This window comes from Cyanistes caeruleus, chromosome 4 (assembly GCF_971803275.1).
Source record: "Cyanistes caeruleus chromosome 4, bCyaCae1.hap1.1, whole genome shotgun sequence".
In the NCBI taxonomy this organism is placed as follows: Eukaryota; Metazoa; Chordata; class Aves; order Passeriformes; family Paridae; genus Cyanistes; species Cyanistes caeruleus.
Window position 1 is genome coordinate 54,102,844 of NC_141704.1, and position 21,157 is coordinate 54,124,000.

Below are 21,157 nucleotides of genomic sequence, written 5' to 3' on the forward strand. Positions count from 1 at the left end.
TGACGCAGACAAAATGGGAACTGAGTGACTGCAGTGATGCTGGGCTGCAGAGAGGATGACAAGATATCTTCTGTAATCTGACTGGTTGCTGCTCCTGCCCTGTCTCTAAGGAAAAAAGAGGAAAGCCCAATATAGACTAATTACACAGAAATACATTTTAAAAAGGAGTTTTCGAAGGGTACATAGAATGAACTCTTTCACGTGAACAAGCGTGAAAGCTTGGCATGCATTTGGCCATATTCACTGAACATGAGTGAATGAATGCATTATAAAATAATTTAATAAAGCACTAGATCACGCTTTAGCCACCTAAATATGGAGACATAAATTCAAATCTTGCTACAGGTCACACATGAAAGCAGGCTTGAATACTTATTCCAGGCCTGAGAAAACATGTATTGAGGTCATATCATTTGTACAATTCTGTACAAAGGTCAGTTTCTGCTGCTAAAAGTTCCAAGTATCAACAACCAGTGGAGCAATACAGGAGTATTCAAACTAGACTTCCAAGGAAAGCTTATACAGTACTTTTTTAACTCTACTTCCAAAGATTGCTTCACACTTCCCTTTTTACCAGTTGAATTTAGATAATTCATATGCACTTAAAGCTGCAATAAAATACTATTCTGAACTCATTAAGCTGGAATGGAGCATATTGTTTTTAATCAAAGAAGAATAAACAGAAACTGCTCCTTAGCATTCAGAACTGTACATCTAGTCCTGTCAGATCAAGATGTACCTCTTTCTTCTATGAAGAAGCTATGGCAACAAAGTAGATAATTCTTGAAAAAAACCCTGCTTTTCCACAGGAATGTACTATCTATTATAACACCCTTGTAAAATATAGTCATATTGACCTTTTTAGAAAATAATAACATTATTTTTTGTACTAATCAAAAAACAAATATACTGCTTACTTAATAAGCTATATTTATATAGCTTATATGTTGTATGAATAGTCCTGCCAAGGCATGCTTTTGGTAATGTCAGATTTGGCTACACTGCATTTACTATAAAGGCAGTCAGGAATAAGAGCTGTGTTGCATGCTTTGAAGCTGCTTGCTATGTATCTTGTACTGAAATACATGAAAGGGAGATTTCTTTCACCTCTGTGTATAACTTCACTTTGTTACTGGATTAGATGTTAGTGCTGGCAGCTACTTTACACACATTTGTTTTCCAGTCAGAGTAACACCAGATTGTCTTTATTAGGCTTAAGCTGGAAATTTATTTTCAAAAACTATAATGCTCAACATAGTGCCCTACTGAAAAGTCACTGTATTTGGCATTTGAACCATCTGAAAGATGGCTTTGGAAATAAAGATCCCACACTTGGACTGTCAAACATATACAATCGTGTTTGAATCTGGGTTTCACCTTGCATTACCAAATGGCTTATACTAAGCTTACACATTTTTCTTTTTTCTAATGGTGTGATTGAAATGCTATTTTTAGTTCTAAATAACACTGGATACAGAATCTTTGACATGGAAAAAAAAAGTTAGTCTTAAATTAATAAGTGTGATACATATACATACATGTGTGACATGAACAGTGAACATGACAAACCACATCAACTGCTCACCTGTATTCACCAAACGTTCCATCATCTTCCTTCATAGGTTGTATTTCTGGATCAGCATGTGCATCCTCCTTTTCCTTCACTAAAATATTTGAAATAGTAATTTTTATCATGAAATTGCAAGATGAGAAAGTCCAAGACCTTAATTTCTCAAACTGATCATATTTGGCAAGAATGTGGTTTGAAAAAAAACTATTTTTTTTAAATGGGGCCTTAGGCTATTACTTTTTTTTTTTGAAGAAAAAGATCAGTTAATTAGTTATAGAATTCTATTTTTGTTCAAGTATGACTGTATGTCATTTCATATTAGAACTTTTTCTTTCTTTTATTTCTAGCGCTAGAGAGAAGATTGTTAAAAATCATACTAAAATAACATGTTTATTCAGATTATTAATAGAGTTATTGTTTAATCAAATTTGAATTATTTAGTTCTACTTAACAATGTTCTCTATTTCCTCTTTATATTCTTCTCAATCTGAATCAGAATCACTTTTGTTCACTGTCGGTTTGTACATTTTCTGTTTTAATTTCATGTGGTAAGCCTCCAGAGAATTTTAGATATTTTTTCCCATTATTAATAATTCTCAAAATACTAGGCATGTTTTTTTAACTTCTTTTCTACAACACAATCAAACCCAATATAAAGTCACATACACTGGAACCCAAATTTTACACAAATTTATTTCTTGCATATTCTGGTTTTAGGTTTAATCCTTGTTCACTGGTGGGAATAAATCCAGGCATATAACTTGTCCCTGTAAAATAATAAATGTAGCACATTGACACAGAAACCCACTAGCACCTGAGGAGTCACATATTTACAGATGACATATATTCCTATAAATTAAGATTGTTGACAGGATTAAACAATATACTGACTTTAAGAATTATATTTATGGTTCTTCCCTTTGCCTTTTCATTTCTGTTTTTCTGGCATCTATTCAAATCTTTCCCTTGTCTAGCAGATTCAGTTATATAATCCAATACACAATCTCTTGTCTTTTACTCTGGCAATTTCCACACTTAATTTCTACATCATTAATTTATATGCTGTTATTTAAGAGGATATGAATAATTCCTGACAGTATTCACTAAGTCCATGATTATAATAATGCATAAACACCTTGAGATATATCAGGCTGCTAGAATTTTATCTTGAAGTAATTGATTACTTTATACAAACCACAGGCAACCTCAAGATGACATGCAAAAATTGTGAGGAAAAAGAGTTTATAACAAATTTTCATAATTTCATAATTTAGTGCTCTCCATTTGTCTCTACCTGTGGAACAGTACATTTGCAATGACCCAAGTAATATAAAGTCACTTCTATAAACACCAGTATATACTGACTCTGGAAATCTTATAAACAGTCCAGGTCCACCTTTATATATGTGTGTGTATATGCATATGTATCTGTGCATGAAAATCATATACCTTACAACTAATAACTCTTCAGAAGCAACAAACAGGACAGACTATCAAGGATCCACAAACTAATGATAACCTTAGCATCCAACTGCCCTCTACAGTTTTACTCCAAACCTCTCTTTTACCCTCCTCTAAATGGTGGTTCACTCCATGTCCTCCCTACTCCTTTCAGCTTCATCACTTCACTTGTTTCAGTCACCTGAATCACTTTTTCTATACCCTCTGTTATCTCATTTGCTCTTTAAAAAAATCCAAATATTTGGAAAATAACCCTAAGATGGTGTCTCCACCCTGCCATATAACTCTGTGTAACGCTGTGTTCCTTAATCATCTGTTTTCTTCATAGGCATAGGCAACTGGAACAGAAACTTCTCTTACCTAATTTTTGCTGTCACTACAAATCTTAGCTCTCTCTGTAAAACAACCTAACAGTTAGACTGGGCAAAGTAGGATTCTTGTACTCAATAGACTTTCTCAGAAAAATAATCTGCTATTCTATTCCAGCAGATTTCCCTATGAAGAGCTGAAGTTCTTTGTTTTCTTCTAAGTTTTCAGAAGTGCACTGGTCAAAACAAACAGGAGAAAATAAAACAAAGTGTGGATTTTTCTTTTGTACTTCTCTATTTACATACATCTTTTCATGCCCAAATTAACAGTATGAACTCCAAGAAGTTTGAGTTGACTTTAAATAAGCATTTTAGATTCTGGATATTTATTTCCAAACTTTAGGAGAAAATATTTTTTTTCATGAAATGAAGATTTTACATGAAACTTAGCAAGTGTACTTTCTATTGTAGCTAGAACAGAAGAATGAAAAATCAGATTATCCTTTGATGCTCACTTGAAGTTCAAGTATAGCCACTCATACATCAACAACTGCTCTGAAATCCTATCTGGCAGTACGGTGCAAACTGGTTCTCACTACCCTTTTCAAGAGAGCTTTGGTGTATGGAGCTACTCCATAGAAAGAAATGTAAGACCAGGGAAATATATATATATGATACCTATATGTCCACATACATGCCTTTTGTAACATGTACACCAGGAAGGATGCATGTTTTGATAAAAGATATACATTGTTTTTCCAACTTTTAATTAAAAATTATAAAACATACTTGGCCATTCCTAGACCTACTATAAAAAATGCTTATTCTACACCTCCTCTTATATACAGAAAAAAACTCCCAGCCTAACTGAAGGATGGTAACTTTAAATTTAGCTGCAAAACTGCAGAGGCTGAAGATGACACAGATTCTGGGAAAAAACTCAAGATATTGGAAACAATATAATATATGGAGAGATTTATCCTATGACATGCATTCCCCATACTTTAAAGTAACCAGCGGCTATCATTAGGATTTTCTGACCAAATAAATTCTAACTCAACTCATGTTAATGGATTAAACCCATCTGCATTGGACTTCAGCAAGTGGAATGTGCACTAGTAGTGATGTTCCAAACAAAGCTCAAACCTCTCTAGAGAGGTCACGCACTGACATGACCCTCTGGGAATGAAGAGGGTCCTTCATTTATGCTGAAATAGATGCAGGTTTTCTATAAATAGATAGAAATAGATAGCTCCTGTCAAGCCCACCAAATGGTATATTTTTTTTATAAAAAAATCAAATAAAATATGATTTGCCATATATACAGTGCATATGTAAATGTATGTGTAAATGTAAACCAGCAGCAAATGTAATTTTCTGGTAAGCCTGAGATCTGTCTTTACGGGTTACCAACAGATGAATTTCACTATCCTGGTTAAATAGCATACCTGGATACTTGCCACCCTTATTCCTCCTTATGAAGCAAACAATCAGTAAAATCAAGATCAGAAGAGCAACAGCACACATAAGACCAATGAACCATCCTTGAGTAGCGATGTCTACTTGCCGACTTGCCATTGCTAGAGATAAAAGAAGAAAAATTATGTTTTTCTGTATTTAAATGTTATTTCAGATAAATAATAGCATTTATAATGTTCATTAAAGAATAACATTCACTGTGAAAAATAGAAAGCATTAAGAAAAAGTGATTCTGTATTTTGTATTTTCATTATTCAGAATATTTCCAAGTACCTATGCATAGAAGTTACTTTTCAGTATATAAGTGTGCTAACATTTAAGCTTAGCAACTACTTTGCAAAATCTATGCGCATACTACATTGCCTCCACAGACCTCAAAACCATTCTCAACCATTTTGAATTAATTAAACTACTGAAATGACGTAGCAAATTATATATAATTCACACAAACATGTCAATTGCATTCTCAAAATGAATAAAAAGCCAGTGCTGATTAGCTAATGCATTCTCATCATTCTGAAATGGGGAAACAGATGGTCATTCAAGGGCCCTAACATTCCGTTTCAACTAAAAATCAACAATGAAGCATCCTTTAAAACCTTATTAAGCATCATGTTTTCTTTCTTCCCTCAAACCCATACCTCATCCTACAATTAATTTATCATGATTGCCATGATTTAGCATTAGTGAGGGCTTAACACGATGCAACTGGGAAGCCTTCCCTTGGCACTACTTCTCTCCAAATGCTGACCCTAGCTGGAAGATAACGTAAATAATAAGCAAGCTACTAAGAAAATACTACAGGCAGCAATAAGGACAGGAACTATCTATGTGGTCTAAGATCTGGATCTACTGGTCTCCAGCACAGTAGGAGGATTATTCTGGTGAAGCTTATTTTCTACCCCACTGGTGGAAACACACTACAGGCAACTTGACTTAGGATTTGCTGCTGGGAGAAAGTGGGAAGAGTGAGCAGAGCTAGGGATACATGCTCCAAACAGAAGAAAATATGAAGTAGAGGAAGATGAACATCCACCCAAATCTATCTTATTCATTCTTCAGCTTCTTCTCCAGACCCAAAACCCAAGAGTAAGAAAGTCTATGAAGAGCTGCTCAACAGACAGAATTCAAGCCGGTGTCTCAATGTCATTTTCTAGTTAAGGAGTGTGAGACAGGTAACTTGGAAAAGCAGCTGCCAATGGTCCCACATTCCTGAGGGATTTTATGAACACACTAAGTACTCCTGATGTCTACATAAGTATCTCCAGTCCATTCCATACAGAAGAACAGTGTGTATTCCACTTTAGAAGTACTATGCTAAAATTAACTCTTTCTTTACATGCTTATTTTAGGTCTTACTGGGCAGAGCTATGACTTGATTTAAATCATTCAATGAGTTACAATCAGGAGATTTCTCAGCCTTGTTTATGTTTTCTGATATTTTAGAAACTGACTCTTATATGCAAAATAATTTAAACTATTTTTGCATAAAAGTCTCTACATCTCATATAAATATATAGTTTATATACCTAAATGTTTATACTCTTTAGCCATATATAAATATACATAAATATATATATAAATATTAAAAAGTGTCAATAAAAAAAATCACAAAGGAAATCTTCCTCTGAACTACAAATGTAAATAAAACTTTGTTTTCATATTAAGGTTAAAATTATTTTGAGTTTTGTGCATCTACATTCATAATAAGGCATTAATGTTGTATAATACATACTTTAACAAAATGCAAAAGCACAATTCACATTCAAATGTAGTAAGAAAGAGCACCAATCCAAACAACTCATGCATAAAAATATGCAATATAGATGGGAAGGTGAAAACTTACTTAGGCAGTTTCCTGTATTAACTTATTGCATTTCCAGTAGGAAAGGGTTTCTAGATCTCTGTGCATCTTTAATGGCACACTTCCTGTCTATGCTAAGCAAATTATTTGCTTCAGGCAGAAAAACCTTGCATCTTGGTGAACCATTAATGCAGGAGTCAATGCAGAATCCTGTACTGGTAATGCCCAAGAAAATAAACCCACACACTTTGAAGATGCTCTATAGGAATGCTTGTCAAAGAAAAAAAAAATGTGGGGAAAGTCTATATATGAAGTATCAAAGTTTCATTCTTAATTAAGGACATAGTCCAGTGTTTGCCACTCCATCTTTTTGCAGTGTTTAAAAGCTTTGACCTAGGCTGAAGACAGTGTGACACAAGATTTTTATGCACAAAGATGCTTTTGGGAAGGTTTCCATGCTGCTTGTTTTGAATAACATTACAGCCCTGATCCTTGTTTACTGCTCCTTTAGGCTTCAGATGTGTATTTGCACAACATTTCACAGGGAGGCTTTTCTACCACTAGCTGTTTCTGGTTTTGTGTTCAGCCCATACATATTTGCCTGGCACTGTTATTCACTGTTATTCACCATGCTTTCAAACCTTCCTGCAACATCACAAACTGTGAATAGAAATGGAACAAAAGAAAGCAAAAAAAAAGATGATTTTAGAAGGTGCTCACTTTCAAACTGGCATTCCCATTACCTATGTTGTTGCCTGATAATTATAATATAATGTTCAAGTGTATTTTCATATTTAAATTACTTTCTTATAACATTCTGGAGCTGGTGGGGCTACTGCTATATAAAATACTTGGAATGAGCAGAAGTGGCTAGCAAAGACAAAAATAATAACAGCTGACCAAGAATATGATGATGGCATGGCATGCAATGGCAACGACATATTCAACATAACATCAAAAAGCCTTCCAGTAGAACCTTTTCCTTGAGTGGAATGGGCAGGCATTGCTGATTTGCTTATGAAGAAATAGGACTGCAGTCTGAACTTAAACAGCCTTACTGATTCCCAGGATATATGTGTGACATCAAAATCCATATAAAACAATTATATGGGAGGAAAAGAGAGATTTACAAGCAGGAATGTCTTAACACTGGTATAAATAGATTACATGAGACATCAAATTGGATCTGCACTTTCTGATTATGCAAATATTTTAGCTCTATAAATAGAGATGTTATTTAAATACAGCCATCTAATTGGAAATACAAGAAATAGGTCATCTTCAGTGCACAGCACACAGATGGAGTGTGAGCAGGGCATATCTTGCCCCTAGTACAAACATCAGTCAAGTAGCGTGAATCAAAAGGATGGAAGCATTCATAATCTACATATAAATGTACTGGCATTATTTAGGAGTTTATAAGGTAACATTGCTCTGTAAAAGGAACATGCAAAGATTCTAGCTGCAACATCTCTCAGCTAGAAGCAGTTCAGCATTTCAGCAGTTGTTCTACCACGATTCTGACTATGATACAGAATTGGTACAGTGTGCCTCACCTGGACCTGTCTCAAACACATCCTCTGAACTCCTAAAACCAGACAGGCCCTCAGCACCAACCCGGACTTTATATGCTGTTCCTGGTGTTAAACCCTTTAAGACAAAGAAGCTTCGAGAACCATTTACAATTTCTTTTTTCCAATCTTCTTTGCCTATAAAAATTTTAGGAAAACAACATATTGGAATTGTAATTTTCTCTGTATTACTGAAAATTTCTAGACAAAATACTACTGACAGTTACTTGACTAAACTATGGATCATCTGAGAAAAATAGCTGTTCTCTTAAAAATATTAAAATTAAATAAAAATATTAAAATTATATAAAATTATGAGTAATAAATTGCATGCAACATATTGAAGAATACGCTGTACAGTAATTATGAAACTATTTTAAACATTTGTTCCATTGTACTAAAGAAATACAAATTTAATTTATTTTAAAAATTTTTATTGAGCTTGTAATTATGATATACATTAAAATTGATTTTAGTCATTTAATTAAATGACACTTTTGCAGTTTCAGTCAATATTTATTTTCGTCAAGAAGTTCCACTTAAAAATCGGAATCTCTCTTGTATCTTTTTTCTTGAACAGTCTCAGCTACATCTTTGGCCAATATCCAGAAAAAGGCATTTCTATTCCAATTTTCAGATTAGTAACCTTTAGTCATAACTTTAGAAGGATGGGGTATTTGAAAAGAAGTATTTTGCTTTTATTAGCTAACTTTGTTTTGATTATTACCAGTATTACCAAAGTTCTAAACCTGGTTTTAGGCAATAAGAGTACATAAATTGATTTATAACTTATTTTAAGGTTTAATTTAATAAAGTATATCTTATTTAATCTTTTTTCTTTTCTGAATTTGGCATAATTTAGGAAAATCCTTATATCCTATCTTAATGCAAGTAATTATATTTTTACAAATATAATCACTTCATGATAAATAACTTCATGCAAACTACATTTTATTCATTATAGCCACATTCAAAAGAATTTATAAAATAATACAAAGGAACAAAGGTTCATATTCTATCTATTCATCAAAACCTGTTAAACATTGGTGTGTATTAAAATGAAAATTATTTAATCTTCCTGGTCAAATTAAAAAATAATTTAAGACATTTAAGATCTATCATTAAGACTGGGTCAATTAAAGGCCCCATTTACTATCAAAATTTTCAAAAACACATCTCAAAACTTTAGCAGAATTTAATGAAATGACTTCTTACTGCCTGCTACACCATATTCAACATAAAAGTTCGCATGATCTGGTCCCTCATACTCCCAACTGATATTGGCATAGGTCTCAGCAGCAGCTGTTGTAACATTTCTGATCCTTGGATAAAGTGGTTGAACTAAATACACAATAGAAAAACAAAGCAGAATATGCAGTTGTGACTTCATACATTTAAAAAAAAAAATTATTAAAAGAAGTTACTATGTTAACTTAGAACACATAGAGGGAAAGTATAGCACATTTTTCATTGGTTCCATTACTGGAAATTGGTGACTAAAGTATTGTATTTTGAAATTTAATCCTAGGCAGTTACTACACTAAGAAATTATAAAGTAAAATCTATGTACTTTACTAAGCATGCTCTGTACCACAAAAACTGCCAAATACTTAAAAAGTACCTAACTGCCAAAATTCTGAAAAACATTATTTCTATTCATCTGGAAGTAAAATGAAGATATCTGGAAAGTGAGAACATTGTCAGAGTAATGGGAAATGGTAGACAGAAGGGAGCTATGAAGGTGGTACGCTCCTCCCTTTATGGCATGTGGAACTGAATGGATTGCAAGTGCCCCAAGTGCAAGCCCTTATAGGATTTTTGGCTCTATTGCATTGATAGTGATAAAAAAGGAAGACAATACCCTTATAGAATGTTGGACGGACAGTGTGCATGACTGGGGAAGTTGCAAAAAGGATTTCTGAATATCCTTCACCATCAGAGATAGTAGGAAAGAAAAAATAAAGAGTAAAACCACTTTGCATCGAAAAGTAGCAATTAACTAATACAGTAAAACCTTACCTGTTAAACAAGTAACACATGCACATTCTAAGATCATGCAGGTTTCAATTAGCTTTACTTGTTAAAATATGAAACAGCTAAGTGATACACATATATTTGAAAACAAACTGAACTATGTATGTACTGGCAGCTTTGCTTTCACAGGACATTCCCAAAATCGGCTTTTGTTAATATTACGCATTCAGGGCCCCTTTAGACAGTGGAAAACTAGACATCAGATATTGGAAAGCCAATATCAAAATATCAAAATCAAAACCTGGTGTGAAGGACACGAAGCACTGGAATGCAAGGAGCTGCCCATTGTAAGGTACAGTGTCTTACTGCTGCCATTCTAGTCAGACAGTATTTTCACAGATATGCAAAATGCCCACATCTGTGGAGAGAAGAGCTTCTCTCTTCAGTATTCTGAAATTGGCCACTTCTGTGCTCATACCTCAGTTCTTTGCTCATGCCTTAGCTCCAGTAATGCTTGTTACAAATGGACATATAGCTCAATGTCTCTGCTTGCCTAAGACTAATGAAAAAATAGATTTTAATAGTTCTAATGCTGTAACAGGGAAGATACAAAGAGGATGCTCCTCAAACATATGAAATTAATTTTAACTGAAAATGCCTCACTTTGCCACTGACTTTTCTATCCTGCTAAAACTATTTATTCTATTAAGAACATTAAAAGTGCTTCCCAAAGGACCATGAAACATCAGAAGTAAAAATCTAGTCTCAGTAAAGACAAATGTCAGAATTCTAATGGCTTTATCTACAGAAGAAAATAAAATGAGCAAAAGCCTGTTATCATGGCAAGAGGGGTTGCACAGAATTAATCTATCCACTTAAATTATTTTCTTCTTCTAACAGGCTGGCTTTGTCCATATGGCCAGCTGGAAAAAGTTCAGAGTTATATGCACAGAGAAAATGGCTTATTTGGGCCCCTAGAACAGATGAAATAATAGGAGTACCATGTCTAGAAAACTGTAGTTTCTGAGTATTTTTTAAAATACCTAAATTAGGCAAATTCCATCAGTTCTTCTGAAAATGTAGTCTGATTATGATTCAATGTTTTACAAAATATTTTTTTATCCTCATATTTGCATCAAATGTTTCTTCTTAACTCTGTTCCAGTAGTACTCATTCAGCAATTCAATCTGTACTGCTCCCCCATCTGATGTTTTTGTAGCTACATTGTGCTTATATATGATTTCTTTCACCAAGCAAAATAATAAGTAACATATTATTTAAGTAATAAAGAATAGATATATTTCTTGCTAAAGCCACCTGAACAAAATAACTGAGAAAGCACTAGGGGAAACAAAAAAAGCCATCTAGATCTCTAAGTCACAGAAACCATGCTAAGAAATACCAAAGCCAGAGCTGTCCATGGGAAATCTAACATGTAACCACATATATTATGGTAATGCAAGGGGATTAGATTTTGTTTCTCTGTGCCACTTGGAAGTAGCAAGAGGAAAGAAAAGGAGTCTCTAAATTTAGGATGGTGCAGAGTCTGAGATTGCAGACAGGATGTATAAACTTCCTTCCTAATTTACACATAGGAACAGGTGTTTGTTTCAATAACCAACCATTTTTGCTGTGCCAAGAAAACCAGGGGCTTGTATTTGAAATACGACTTTGTTTTGTTTCATTAAATTGTATTTTCTCAAAGCCATATTGTCCTGGATTTTGGTCTTACATGGAAGATGACTAATTAGCAGCCCAACCAACCATACAACTGATATTTTTCACAATATTAAAGACAGAAAAATCTGTTAGCAATAATCAGTTTTGTACTCCTGCAAACAGATGCCACACCATTACCCCTAACTTCTCCCTTCTCATGCCTGAGCACTTGGGGATGAAGGAAATTGTCTCATCTTCTTTGAAAGACTCCAGATGATGGAAAGCTTCTGAACCACTAAGCAAATTCAATAATAGCTCAATCTTGTAGAGCGTTTTTCCATCCCATATTTCTAGTTCCTGCTCTCATTAAAGAGTTGCCTGCTAGATTAAAGCATCCAGGAAAAGTCTTTCTGTTCACATGATTGCATATAACAATCAAGTTTTCTCTGGAAGTTTCCCCTAATTTCATTGGTATCCTAATTTCTAAATCCTCTCAAGTGACTGATTTATGCTTATATTTATCAGATGTACCTGATTTTTACTAACAGCAGTTTGTACAGATATACCCACATGTAGTATTTGGTCAGATTCAAATTCTGTGTTTTCTAACTGTTGAATACAGTGCACCAGGAAATATGTTCAGTAGCATATTTCTTTACAAAATTATTACTTTTGCAATTCTCCTTTTTTGCACTGTTGCTTGATCTAATTTGCCATCAGGCTTGCCAATTTTTACTTAAGTCTTTTAAATGTGCCTCATTTGCAACATGACTACTACACACAGAAGAACATAAAAGATGGCTGATGGATCCTGAGGTGATGGAAGCCTGGAGGTGAATTGGTTATGACACTTAAAGCTTGTAGTCAATCCACCCAGGCTCTTTGTCATCTCAATCACCACACCTCTAATTATAATTAACCTCTCAGTTCTTCAATATGTTTCCCAGCACTGCTCCCAAATGGAAAATGTGTAATTGTCAGCTGGCAGAAGCTCTCAGCGTGTGCAAGCGCCAGCTGGGAAAAAGGAAGGAAGAGGGGCGGGCAGAAAACTTTGTCCTGGAGAGCAGAGCACTGTGCTCTCTCATCTGTAACCATGCCCCACACCATGCAGCAGTGCTGGCAAAAGCATCACTCTAAAAACCATGAGCATGGACTGTTAGTAAGCTACAGATTTTTCACAGACCCACTCTCATTCACCTCTGACAAATTAAGCTTTTTCATTCCTGCCTTGATACAATGTAAAATTCAGCTGGCATATTCCAGTAGTATCATATAAAAGCATTTGCCAATTGTTGAGAAAGAGGCCTAGGCTCAAAGCAAATTTTTTCTTTCTTTTCAAATTAATTCCAGTGCTTTTTTACTGGGTTTTTTTGGTAGAGTTTTACTTAATTTTTCAGCCTTTCAGAAACACTGTTCCTTCAAACAACAGTAATGGCCGGGCTGTAGAATCAATATAATTTAGTAAAACAGGACATGAGATTGGAAGGTATTTTAACAATTAAATAGGTACTCTTTCTCAAGATTTAGTCCAGAAGAACAATAAAATAATCCCCAAAGTGGCTAAACTTCAGGAATTTTCATGGAATTCACATGATATTCAGGAAAAAGTGTTGGGTGAGTGCCAAGCACAAATTTGAAGACTAGTCAAATGGAAAAAAAACCCCCACAAAACAACATATCAGACAATTAAGTTAAAATGCATATACAAAGAGAAAAGTTAATTTAAAGGAAAAAAACACACCCACACAAGAAAAAATGAAGGACAAAGGTAATAGATTCTGCCAGAGCCTGTCAGATACAGAAAAGAGTTTTATTTTCTTTGCCTTGTTAATATTCAGAGTATGAAATTCAAGCTTTAGTATAATAATAGGAGTGAATTCCATTTCTGGCAGTGAGAAATGGGCATTAGTCACTTCTGGGATTATTTAGGCCAATTGCAAGAGCATTTCTGTAGTGTAAGAAATATAGAAGCCAAAGAAGAAATGCACAAAAATTATGCCAGTGATGAGCATATGGCATGATATCTACAAAGCAAAAGGTATTTGCTGGAATTTTTGCACAATGATAATAATAATTTTCTCTAGTCTAGCATAGGGAGCATCAGCATTGTTCCCAGTGAACTTAAAAGGGGACAAAACAGTGGTTCTGTTCAGCAGGTTGTACTGAAAGAATCACACCAATACATAATGAAGAAGTCCACAGGGGGAATGTGGCTGAAAGAGCCATACAAAAATACTACACTTAACTTGACTGAAAAAGCAGCTTGAAACTGTTAGCAAAAGACATGGAGACATTATGTGCAGTGATTCAAGAGGGAGGGAAAACAGATGGTGGGCAGAGAAAATGATTTAAAGAACTGCATTTTGTACAGAACAAAGAAAACAGAGATGATCTTCTACAAAGAGATCAGAGATATAAACTCACTTGAGACTGATTTCTAGCCTACAGTGAGGAGTTACATACAGGTAATTCAGCCAAAAAGCCAAAAATAATAGTTTCAAACCCAGAGGACAGACAACTTGTATTTCTCCCTTGTAACAAAAAGAAGTACTGTTTGTCACTAAAGATATGAAGTTCACATGAAGAAGACTGGCCAGATTGAGTTCCAGTGACAGGAGGCACTAGTTACAATTAAAGATTACTGTGATCTCACAAACTTACTTTAATTGCATTTCAGGACTACCAGTTACCAGCCTCTGCATGCATGCAGATTACAAGACCTTGCTTTCAAATAAAAAGGTTGACTAAATAAAAAATAAACTAAAAAGTGAAATGAGAAGGCTTGTGAAATGAGGCTGACATGCCATGCCATGACTCTCTACACTTCAGCTTACAACAAACATGCGTCCCTACGACTCTATTTTAACCAGCAACTTTCATTTCTACCACTGGTCAAACTGGAATTCTCTTCCTTCCTTTATAGGGCAGTTATTTAAAACTTGGAAAAGGACAAAAAAGACTTGACTCCTATGATCACCTGAGTCACTTTCCAGTTGCTGCTATAATTATTTTATATGGCATTGGGTTATTCCCCCATGTTTCTCACACTTCTGTTACCTCATGCCTATGGTTAGATGCCAATATATAAATGGCAACACCAGAGCATACTTAATATCTAACATTAGGTATAATAAATTCTGGTTTACATATGATGTTTTCAGACACATTTAGAATGCTGGTTGCTAAGAAAAAGAATTTCTTTTTTCTTCGTAGTACCATTAATCTGATCAATTTTAAATAATTCATAAAATCAGTATTAGAAAGAAAAAATGACAGTGCAAGTCAAATAGGAATATCAACTATAACGTAACAGCTTTTTCATCTAGTAAATTAAATCTCATGATTTACTTACGTAGGCTTGTGAAAGTAAAAATATTGAATCTATTTAGATCCTTAGATTTACCACAGCAATATGTCCCTCTGCACTTTAATTTATAGTTTTACTCTGAGAAGTGAAATATGTCCCAAGTGGCACAGCTCACCAAGGTTTAAAGTAATTTAATTCCTTCCAGGACCATGTGTCTAATGTACATGACTGGCCAAGCTGCAGGTCTTCATAGGCAGCTATCCTGTAATATGCAGAAATTTCAGTTCAGCAGTTTAGGCTGGCTAAATCTGGGACCTAATGTCTGCTTAAATTCCAGGATTCGTGTGTTCAAATTGAAAGAAAAAAGGATAATTGCATTTTCCTGGTAAATTCTGCCCTTCAAAATTAAAAATCTGATATGTTTTTGATAGACCACAAAGAGGTTTGGAATATCTCAATTTGTTCTGGCTTTGGGTCCAAATTAATAAGAACTTGTAGACATCCTGCACTCAATAGACAAAGGAAAGTTCACTGCTGGTTACAGCTTCTTTTTGAGTGCACTGAGCACTTGTATTTTCCAAATCCACCCCCTCATGAGACCAACTAATTTGTTGCTTGATCTTGATAATATGATCCTCCTGTTCCTCATTTGTGGTCCTGGATCAGTAACAAAGCAGCTAACATGGTAATGTAGTAAGCACTGAGAACATTCATCTCACACCTGCAGCAACTCAGATGTCCTAACAGATGTCATGGCTTTAGTTCTGTGTGTTTGCAGGTCCAAAGTCCTCTTTGCAACTGCAAGAACTATATATGCTACAGGAATATGTGAAAACTTTGAAACCATAAACAACATGGAACCAAACAAAGACATCTGCTTAGTTTTCAGAGAATCTGAGATCACAGCTCTGAAATGTGAGCTGCTCCAGCTGATCTTACAAATAAGAGATGCTTTCTGATCGCCATATACAGCTATAATTAGAATTCAGTTTCACACAGAGAATCCATTTTTCCTTGCATGAGTTTTTAGAGTGTGCTATAAATAATGAGAACCTAATTAACATTTCTGCTGTGCATGTCCAAGACTAAAGCCAGTTTGATTGTTCCAATCTGTGCTGACTTCTCAGCTACAACTAGACTAAAATGGTAAAAAAGACTTTTCATCAAAATAATTCCACAACTCACACAGTTACCAGAAACACATCTGATATCAGAATACACTTATATATACATATAAAAATATATACTACATATGCCCAAATGCAGGCATACTTATATTTATATATTGTCTGATTTCTACCAGACTGAGTGAATGAATTTCTTTCTTATGGCTGCTATCATTCACAACACTTGATAATCAAGTGAAAAGAAATTATGTGTAAAACAATTTATGTTGTCTCTTCCAAGTTTATAAAAAATGTTGGGTACTTCATTTACAGATTTGGACTTGTGATGTTTATGGTCTAAGAATCTGAAGTACAGGTGTTCAGTAGTGTTAATGACACCTGTCATTCAATGACATCTCTGTATAAAGAGGCATTCCTGAGTTTGAGCTACCTAAGGACAACCTTTGCTTCTGACAAAAAAGGTATCAAAATTCATTAAAACTGTGTGCAAAACTGCATCATTAAGAAATAAATAGTGCCAAATTCACAAATAAGGATGATACTAGGTTCTACACACTGAAATACCCTCAAGTACTCACTCACAAGATCTGTGAACCTAAAACAGTGGGAAGACATTTGCCTGTATATTCAATCTGATACTCAAACTGAGAAGTATACAGAGGGTATTGTCAGTCATCTGTTTCCTATGCACAGTTGGCTTGCAAATGAAGTAAATGTGTTCAAGTGGGTAGCAGTAATCCACAGTGAGAACAAGATTGCAGATAGTTTTTTAAAACAAAAAATGCACATGGCACAAGCCGTAAATGAATGCCCTTTGCAAAAGTGCTGTTTTTTCTACTCCAGCTAATCAGTGCTAGTGCACCTGGATGCTGAATATTTATGACAGAAATAATTAGATTTTGCTGAAGCAAAGCTAACGAATTCCCCTGGAACTCTGTGGCAAAATAAACAGATGAAAGGTATTAATAAGAATTCTGGATTCCTTAAAAAAAACCCCCAACAAACCCAAACAAAAAAACTCCCACAACTTTTTTCTTCTAGCACTGATTAAACTTTGTACAAAAATGTGTACTCCAAGATTTTCTGTCCTTACCACTGCAATTTCCCCATTTGCAACACTGCAAAAATCCACCCATTAATAAATCATGCAGTTTCATTTTACCTTTGCCTGCACCTACAGCAGGACGGAGAATACCAGCTTTAATGGAGGAAAACAAGAATAGGAACACTATATAATTAGATACAACACCAAAGGAAACATACATATATAGTTTCACTATAAAAAGCATGCAGACTAGATAAAAAAGTATTAATTCAAATAAATTAGAAACAATCCACTTATGCTGAACACTGAATGACTACTACAAAACAAAATTAATGCACATGCATTTACAAAATTTTATTGTTCATGCTTGTTAGGGTGCAAGATTTAAAATAAATGCAGTTCATATGCAAACTTATTACCCTGACAGAGAAATTGCACTGAATATGAACTCATCTATGATAATTTAAAAAAAACCCATCATTTTACTGAGCATAAAATTATGTGAAAACATGGTACCAAAATAGACTTATTAAGAAAATAGACTTATTAAGATGATGAAAATGATAAAAAAATTTCCAAATTTCTCGTTGACTTTAAATTATTCTTATTTTGTAAAGCATCCATATTTAAAGAAAACTTTAACAAAGCTCTAGAATGGCTACAGATATAAAAATCAATGGTGACAGGATTTGACAATATACTTGGTGGTTTTTAAATACTATACAGTTACTTGGGGCCATAGATAACAAATTTATTTCAACAGTTTTACTATTTTTTGCCAGTTCTGTGAAAGCAATTTTGATTTCACAGAAGCTGTTGAATACTACAGAAAAGTAATAACTTCCTCTAATCACAAACCTGCATCACTGCAGTATTTTTCTCTGTGACTGAAGCTGGTCAATGATGCAGAATAGGTGAATAGACAAAGACCACTAAAAATGTAAAATTACATGAAACTCGAAGCCCAGCAAGGCCAATGTCTGTCTTAGTTTGTGAGTTGATATTAAAAGAAGAGGCTTTATACCTCTTTTGGGGTTCCCACTACAGCAGAAAACCTTTACATGTATTTTCTTTAAAAGTATTTAAAATACTTTATTAGTGCATAACACAGTTAAGAAAGCTCCAGGAAAAAAATCGCTTGGCCCTATCTCCTTAGTGGAAGGAAGCAATAGAAATATTTAGATACAGATATTCAATATAATCTGTAGTGGTTTTTCACCTCAGTGGACTTTTCTTATACATACCCATCTTACCTTCATCCATAATTGTAACTGCTTCCTCAGTTATCTGACTTCCTGATCCAACTGAAGTTTGTGCATTGAAGTAAAACTTGTAGCGGGTGCTGTAATTTAAATTTTTTAATATCAAGCTGCTCTCGTTGGCAGGAATTCTTATCTCTACCAAGGGACCCAATTCATGTGTGTTGTTGACTGTTGTTACAAAAAACAGAAAAACAAAAACATTAGGAAATTTACATTCACTGTCATTGTGCTTAACAAGGCTTTTCTTGGTTTGTATGTATTCTTTTGCCTGTCTGCTGCATCTACACTTTTAAAAGAAGTTACCTTTGTGTAAAGGTGCCAAATGGAAGATAGGAAACACCAGCAAGTTTTTCAAGATTAAGTTTCACTCTCACAAATCTCTGAATCCAAGGCAAATGAATTCAATTCAAAACATCAGAATTTACGTAGAATTGAAGCCCTGACAATTGAAAAATTCTGAAACTCTAAATTCAGTATGCTTAGGAAAACATTGAAGCTACTTGTGTCTAATGCCGAAGAACAGCAGAATTCGGTAAGTGGAAGAAAGTAAACTTCCTTTATCTCTCCCATTAATATGAAACTCTTTCCTTTCCAGTGTCACTGCTGAGAAATTTCTGGGCTAAGCAAACAACTGGGATTCAAAAGAAGTGATTTAATAGCTCTGAGGTGAGTAAATGGCACATTTATAAATTTTTCTTTTTAAGATTATACCATTACAATTGGAAAAGCATACAACAATGTAACTGGAAATACTTTGATTTACTTCTAATGACATTTTCTTTGCAGTTAGAATACAGAATTTGTAAGCAGTAGTATCTTGCATCTAATTGCATGCCACTTACATGAAGCACCTCACCTCCATTTTTCTGTGAATTATGGTTTGAAGTCATGAAAGTATTAAAAATGTTAACCTTGTTCTACAGCAAGGAAAGTTTTCCTAGTAGAGTCATCTAATTATCAAAATATATTTGTCTTTTTCGAACTTGATGTTTACAAGACAATCATATCTTTTGTACATTATAAATTTAACATAATTTTTTCTTCATAAATGGTTTATTATTTGGTAGATACATTGCCTAAATTAGAGTTGTATCAGAGAATCAATGAATGGTTTGGGTTGGAAAGGACTTGAAAGATCAGAAGTCCAACCCCTAAAATATATTCACATGTAACTTACTTGGTTGAAACTTCAGTGTATATGATGTCAAAACACCATTTGGATGGGTGGGTGAACCCCACTCCAGAGTCAGTGAGTCCAGTGTTGGGTTAGTAATCTTCAGAAATGAAGGTGAGCTAGGAACTTTTAAAAAGAACATAGAGTAAATACAAAATAGATTAACTTAAAACAGGTCATAAATTATTCATTCTTATGAATATTACTGTGTTGGGTCCAATTATTATTTTATGAAGTCCAGGTAGACCCCATTTAAGTTTAATATCTAGGTTTTTTATTTCATACCTCCTTCAGGGGTCCTAAATACTTTGTCTGGGCTTGCTGGTCCTTCTCCTTTACCGTTAACAACTCTAACGTTCAGCTTGTAAGAACTATAGGGCTCTAGCCCTGGTAACATTCCAAAAGTCTTGTTTCCCCTGAAAGTCAAGATCTTTTGTTCTACGTGTCGTCTACTCCTTCTGGATAGACTCTGCACTTTCCAGTAGTAAACCTAAAGACAAAAAAACCCAAAAACTATAGTGAGTGCTTAGCTGTTCTGATTTTCTAAACTCTGAGCTTTTCCATGAATGTCCATGAATTATAGGTACAAATAACTGCAATTTTAATAACCTCAGGTAAGACACAGCATAGAGCTTTCCTGCTCTAGAAACAGACCTTGTCCAGAAACAGTCTACACAACTGCGTGCAGACTACCACCTGCCAGTTCTGCTAATGCTCAACACCAGATTGATACAAGTTCTGCCTGGGAACTGCATTGGTCTGTGATCATTCTCCTGTTATTCAGTCTATCTGAATGACAGTAGTTATCCATTCTTTCAGTAAGATGTCTACAGGCATTCCAAAGAAGATTTGGACTTTGCCTCCTTGTTAGATCATGTCCCTGGCCATGCTATTCCTTGTCAGATTACCTTTAAATGGGGAAGAAATCAAAAGATTTGACAGGGCTGGAAAAACACACAAGTTCTGAAATGGCTCTAAGGTTACAGTATTGGAATGATCTTCACCCATGGATGGGAAGACTGCTCCTCCAATTATGTGACAATTTGATCAGATGAGAAAGCTGATTCTGATGTCCTGATGATCATGATGCTCTGATGAGCTAACTAAGTTTCTAAGAAACTATATATGAGCCTCAAAGGTACTTTCCCTGCACTCTCTTTACTACACAGTCTCCCTCCCATGATAACTTGAATGATATTAATAGCTGTCCCTCCAAAAGACTTGTGTTACTCCTAAGATTGTCACCTTCAAATATATAATTGCTTATTTTTCACAGCATCTTTTTCATGCACATATGATCACAAGCTGAAGATGATTAAGAAATCTAAATGAATTTAAAAATATGTTGCTATTCAGGCCAACTGCAAAACACCTCTTTAATTAAGGAACCCAGGATTTTACATAGGAATTGAAAAA

The 21,157-nt window shown here is 34.5% G+C and overlaps 1 protein-coding gene and 1 long non-coding RNA gene across 33 annotated transcripts in view; one reads left to right on the top strand and one right to left on the bottom strand.

Moving 5' to 3' along the window:
• LOC147653646 (uncharacterized) overlaps positions 1 to 21,157 on the top strand; it is a 68,166-nt gene that overhangs the window by 44,571 nt on the left and 2,438 nt on the right. Inside the window, exon 2 of the long non-coding RNA XR_015285623.1 lies at positions 19,163 to 19,233. This is a non-coding gene — a long non-coding RNA (uncharacterized LOC147653646). The remainder of the gene's footprint in view (positions 1 to 19,162; positions 19,234 to 21,157) is intronic.
• The window catches only part of NRCAM (neuronal cell adhesion molecule), a 146,066-nt gene that overhangs the window by 10,208 nt on the left and 114,701 nt on the right, over positions 1 to 21,157 (bottom strand). For 15 of the 32 annotated variants that reach the window (XM_086884717.1, XM_086884715.1, XM_086884714.1 and 12 more), the window contains 5 exons: positions 20,027 to 20,231; positions 19,745 to 19,867; positions 18,559 to 18,735; positions 4,788 to 4,919; positions 1,586 to 1,664 (listed from right to left, as the gene is read on the bottom strand). In XM_086884717.1, coding sequence (XP_086740843.1) covers positions 1,586 to 1,664; positions 4,788 to 4,919; positions 18,559 to 18,735; positions 19,745 to 19,867; positions 20,027 to 20,231 — 716 coding nt within the window. Of the gene's footprint in view, positions 1 to 1,585; positions 1,665 to 4,787; positions 4,920 to 8,178; positions 8,332 to 9,408; positions 9,535 to 10,054; positions 10,121 to 17,422; positions 17,459 to 18,558; positions 18,736 to 19,744; positions 19,868 to 20,026; positions 20,232 to 21,157 lie in introns of all 32 variants that reach the window. The other 17 variants (XM_086884700.1, XM_086884699.1, XM_086884697.1 and 14 more) reach the window with 4 other exon arrangements.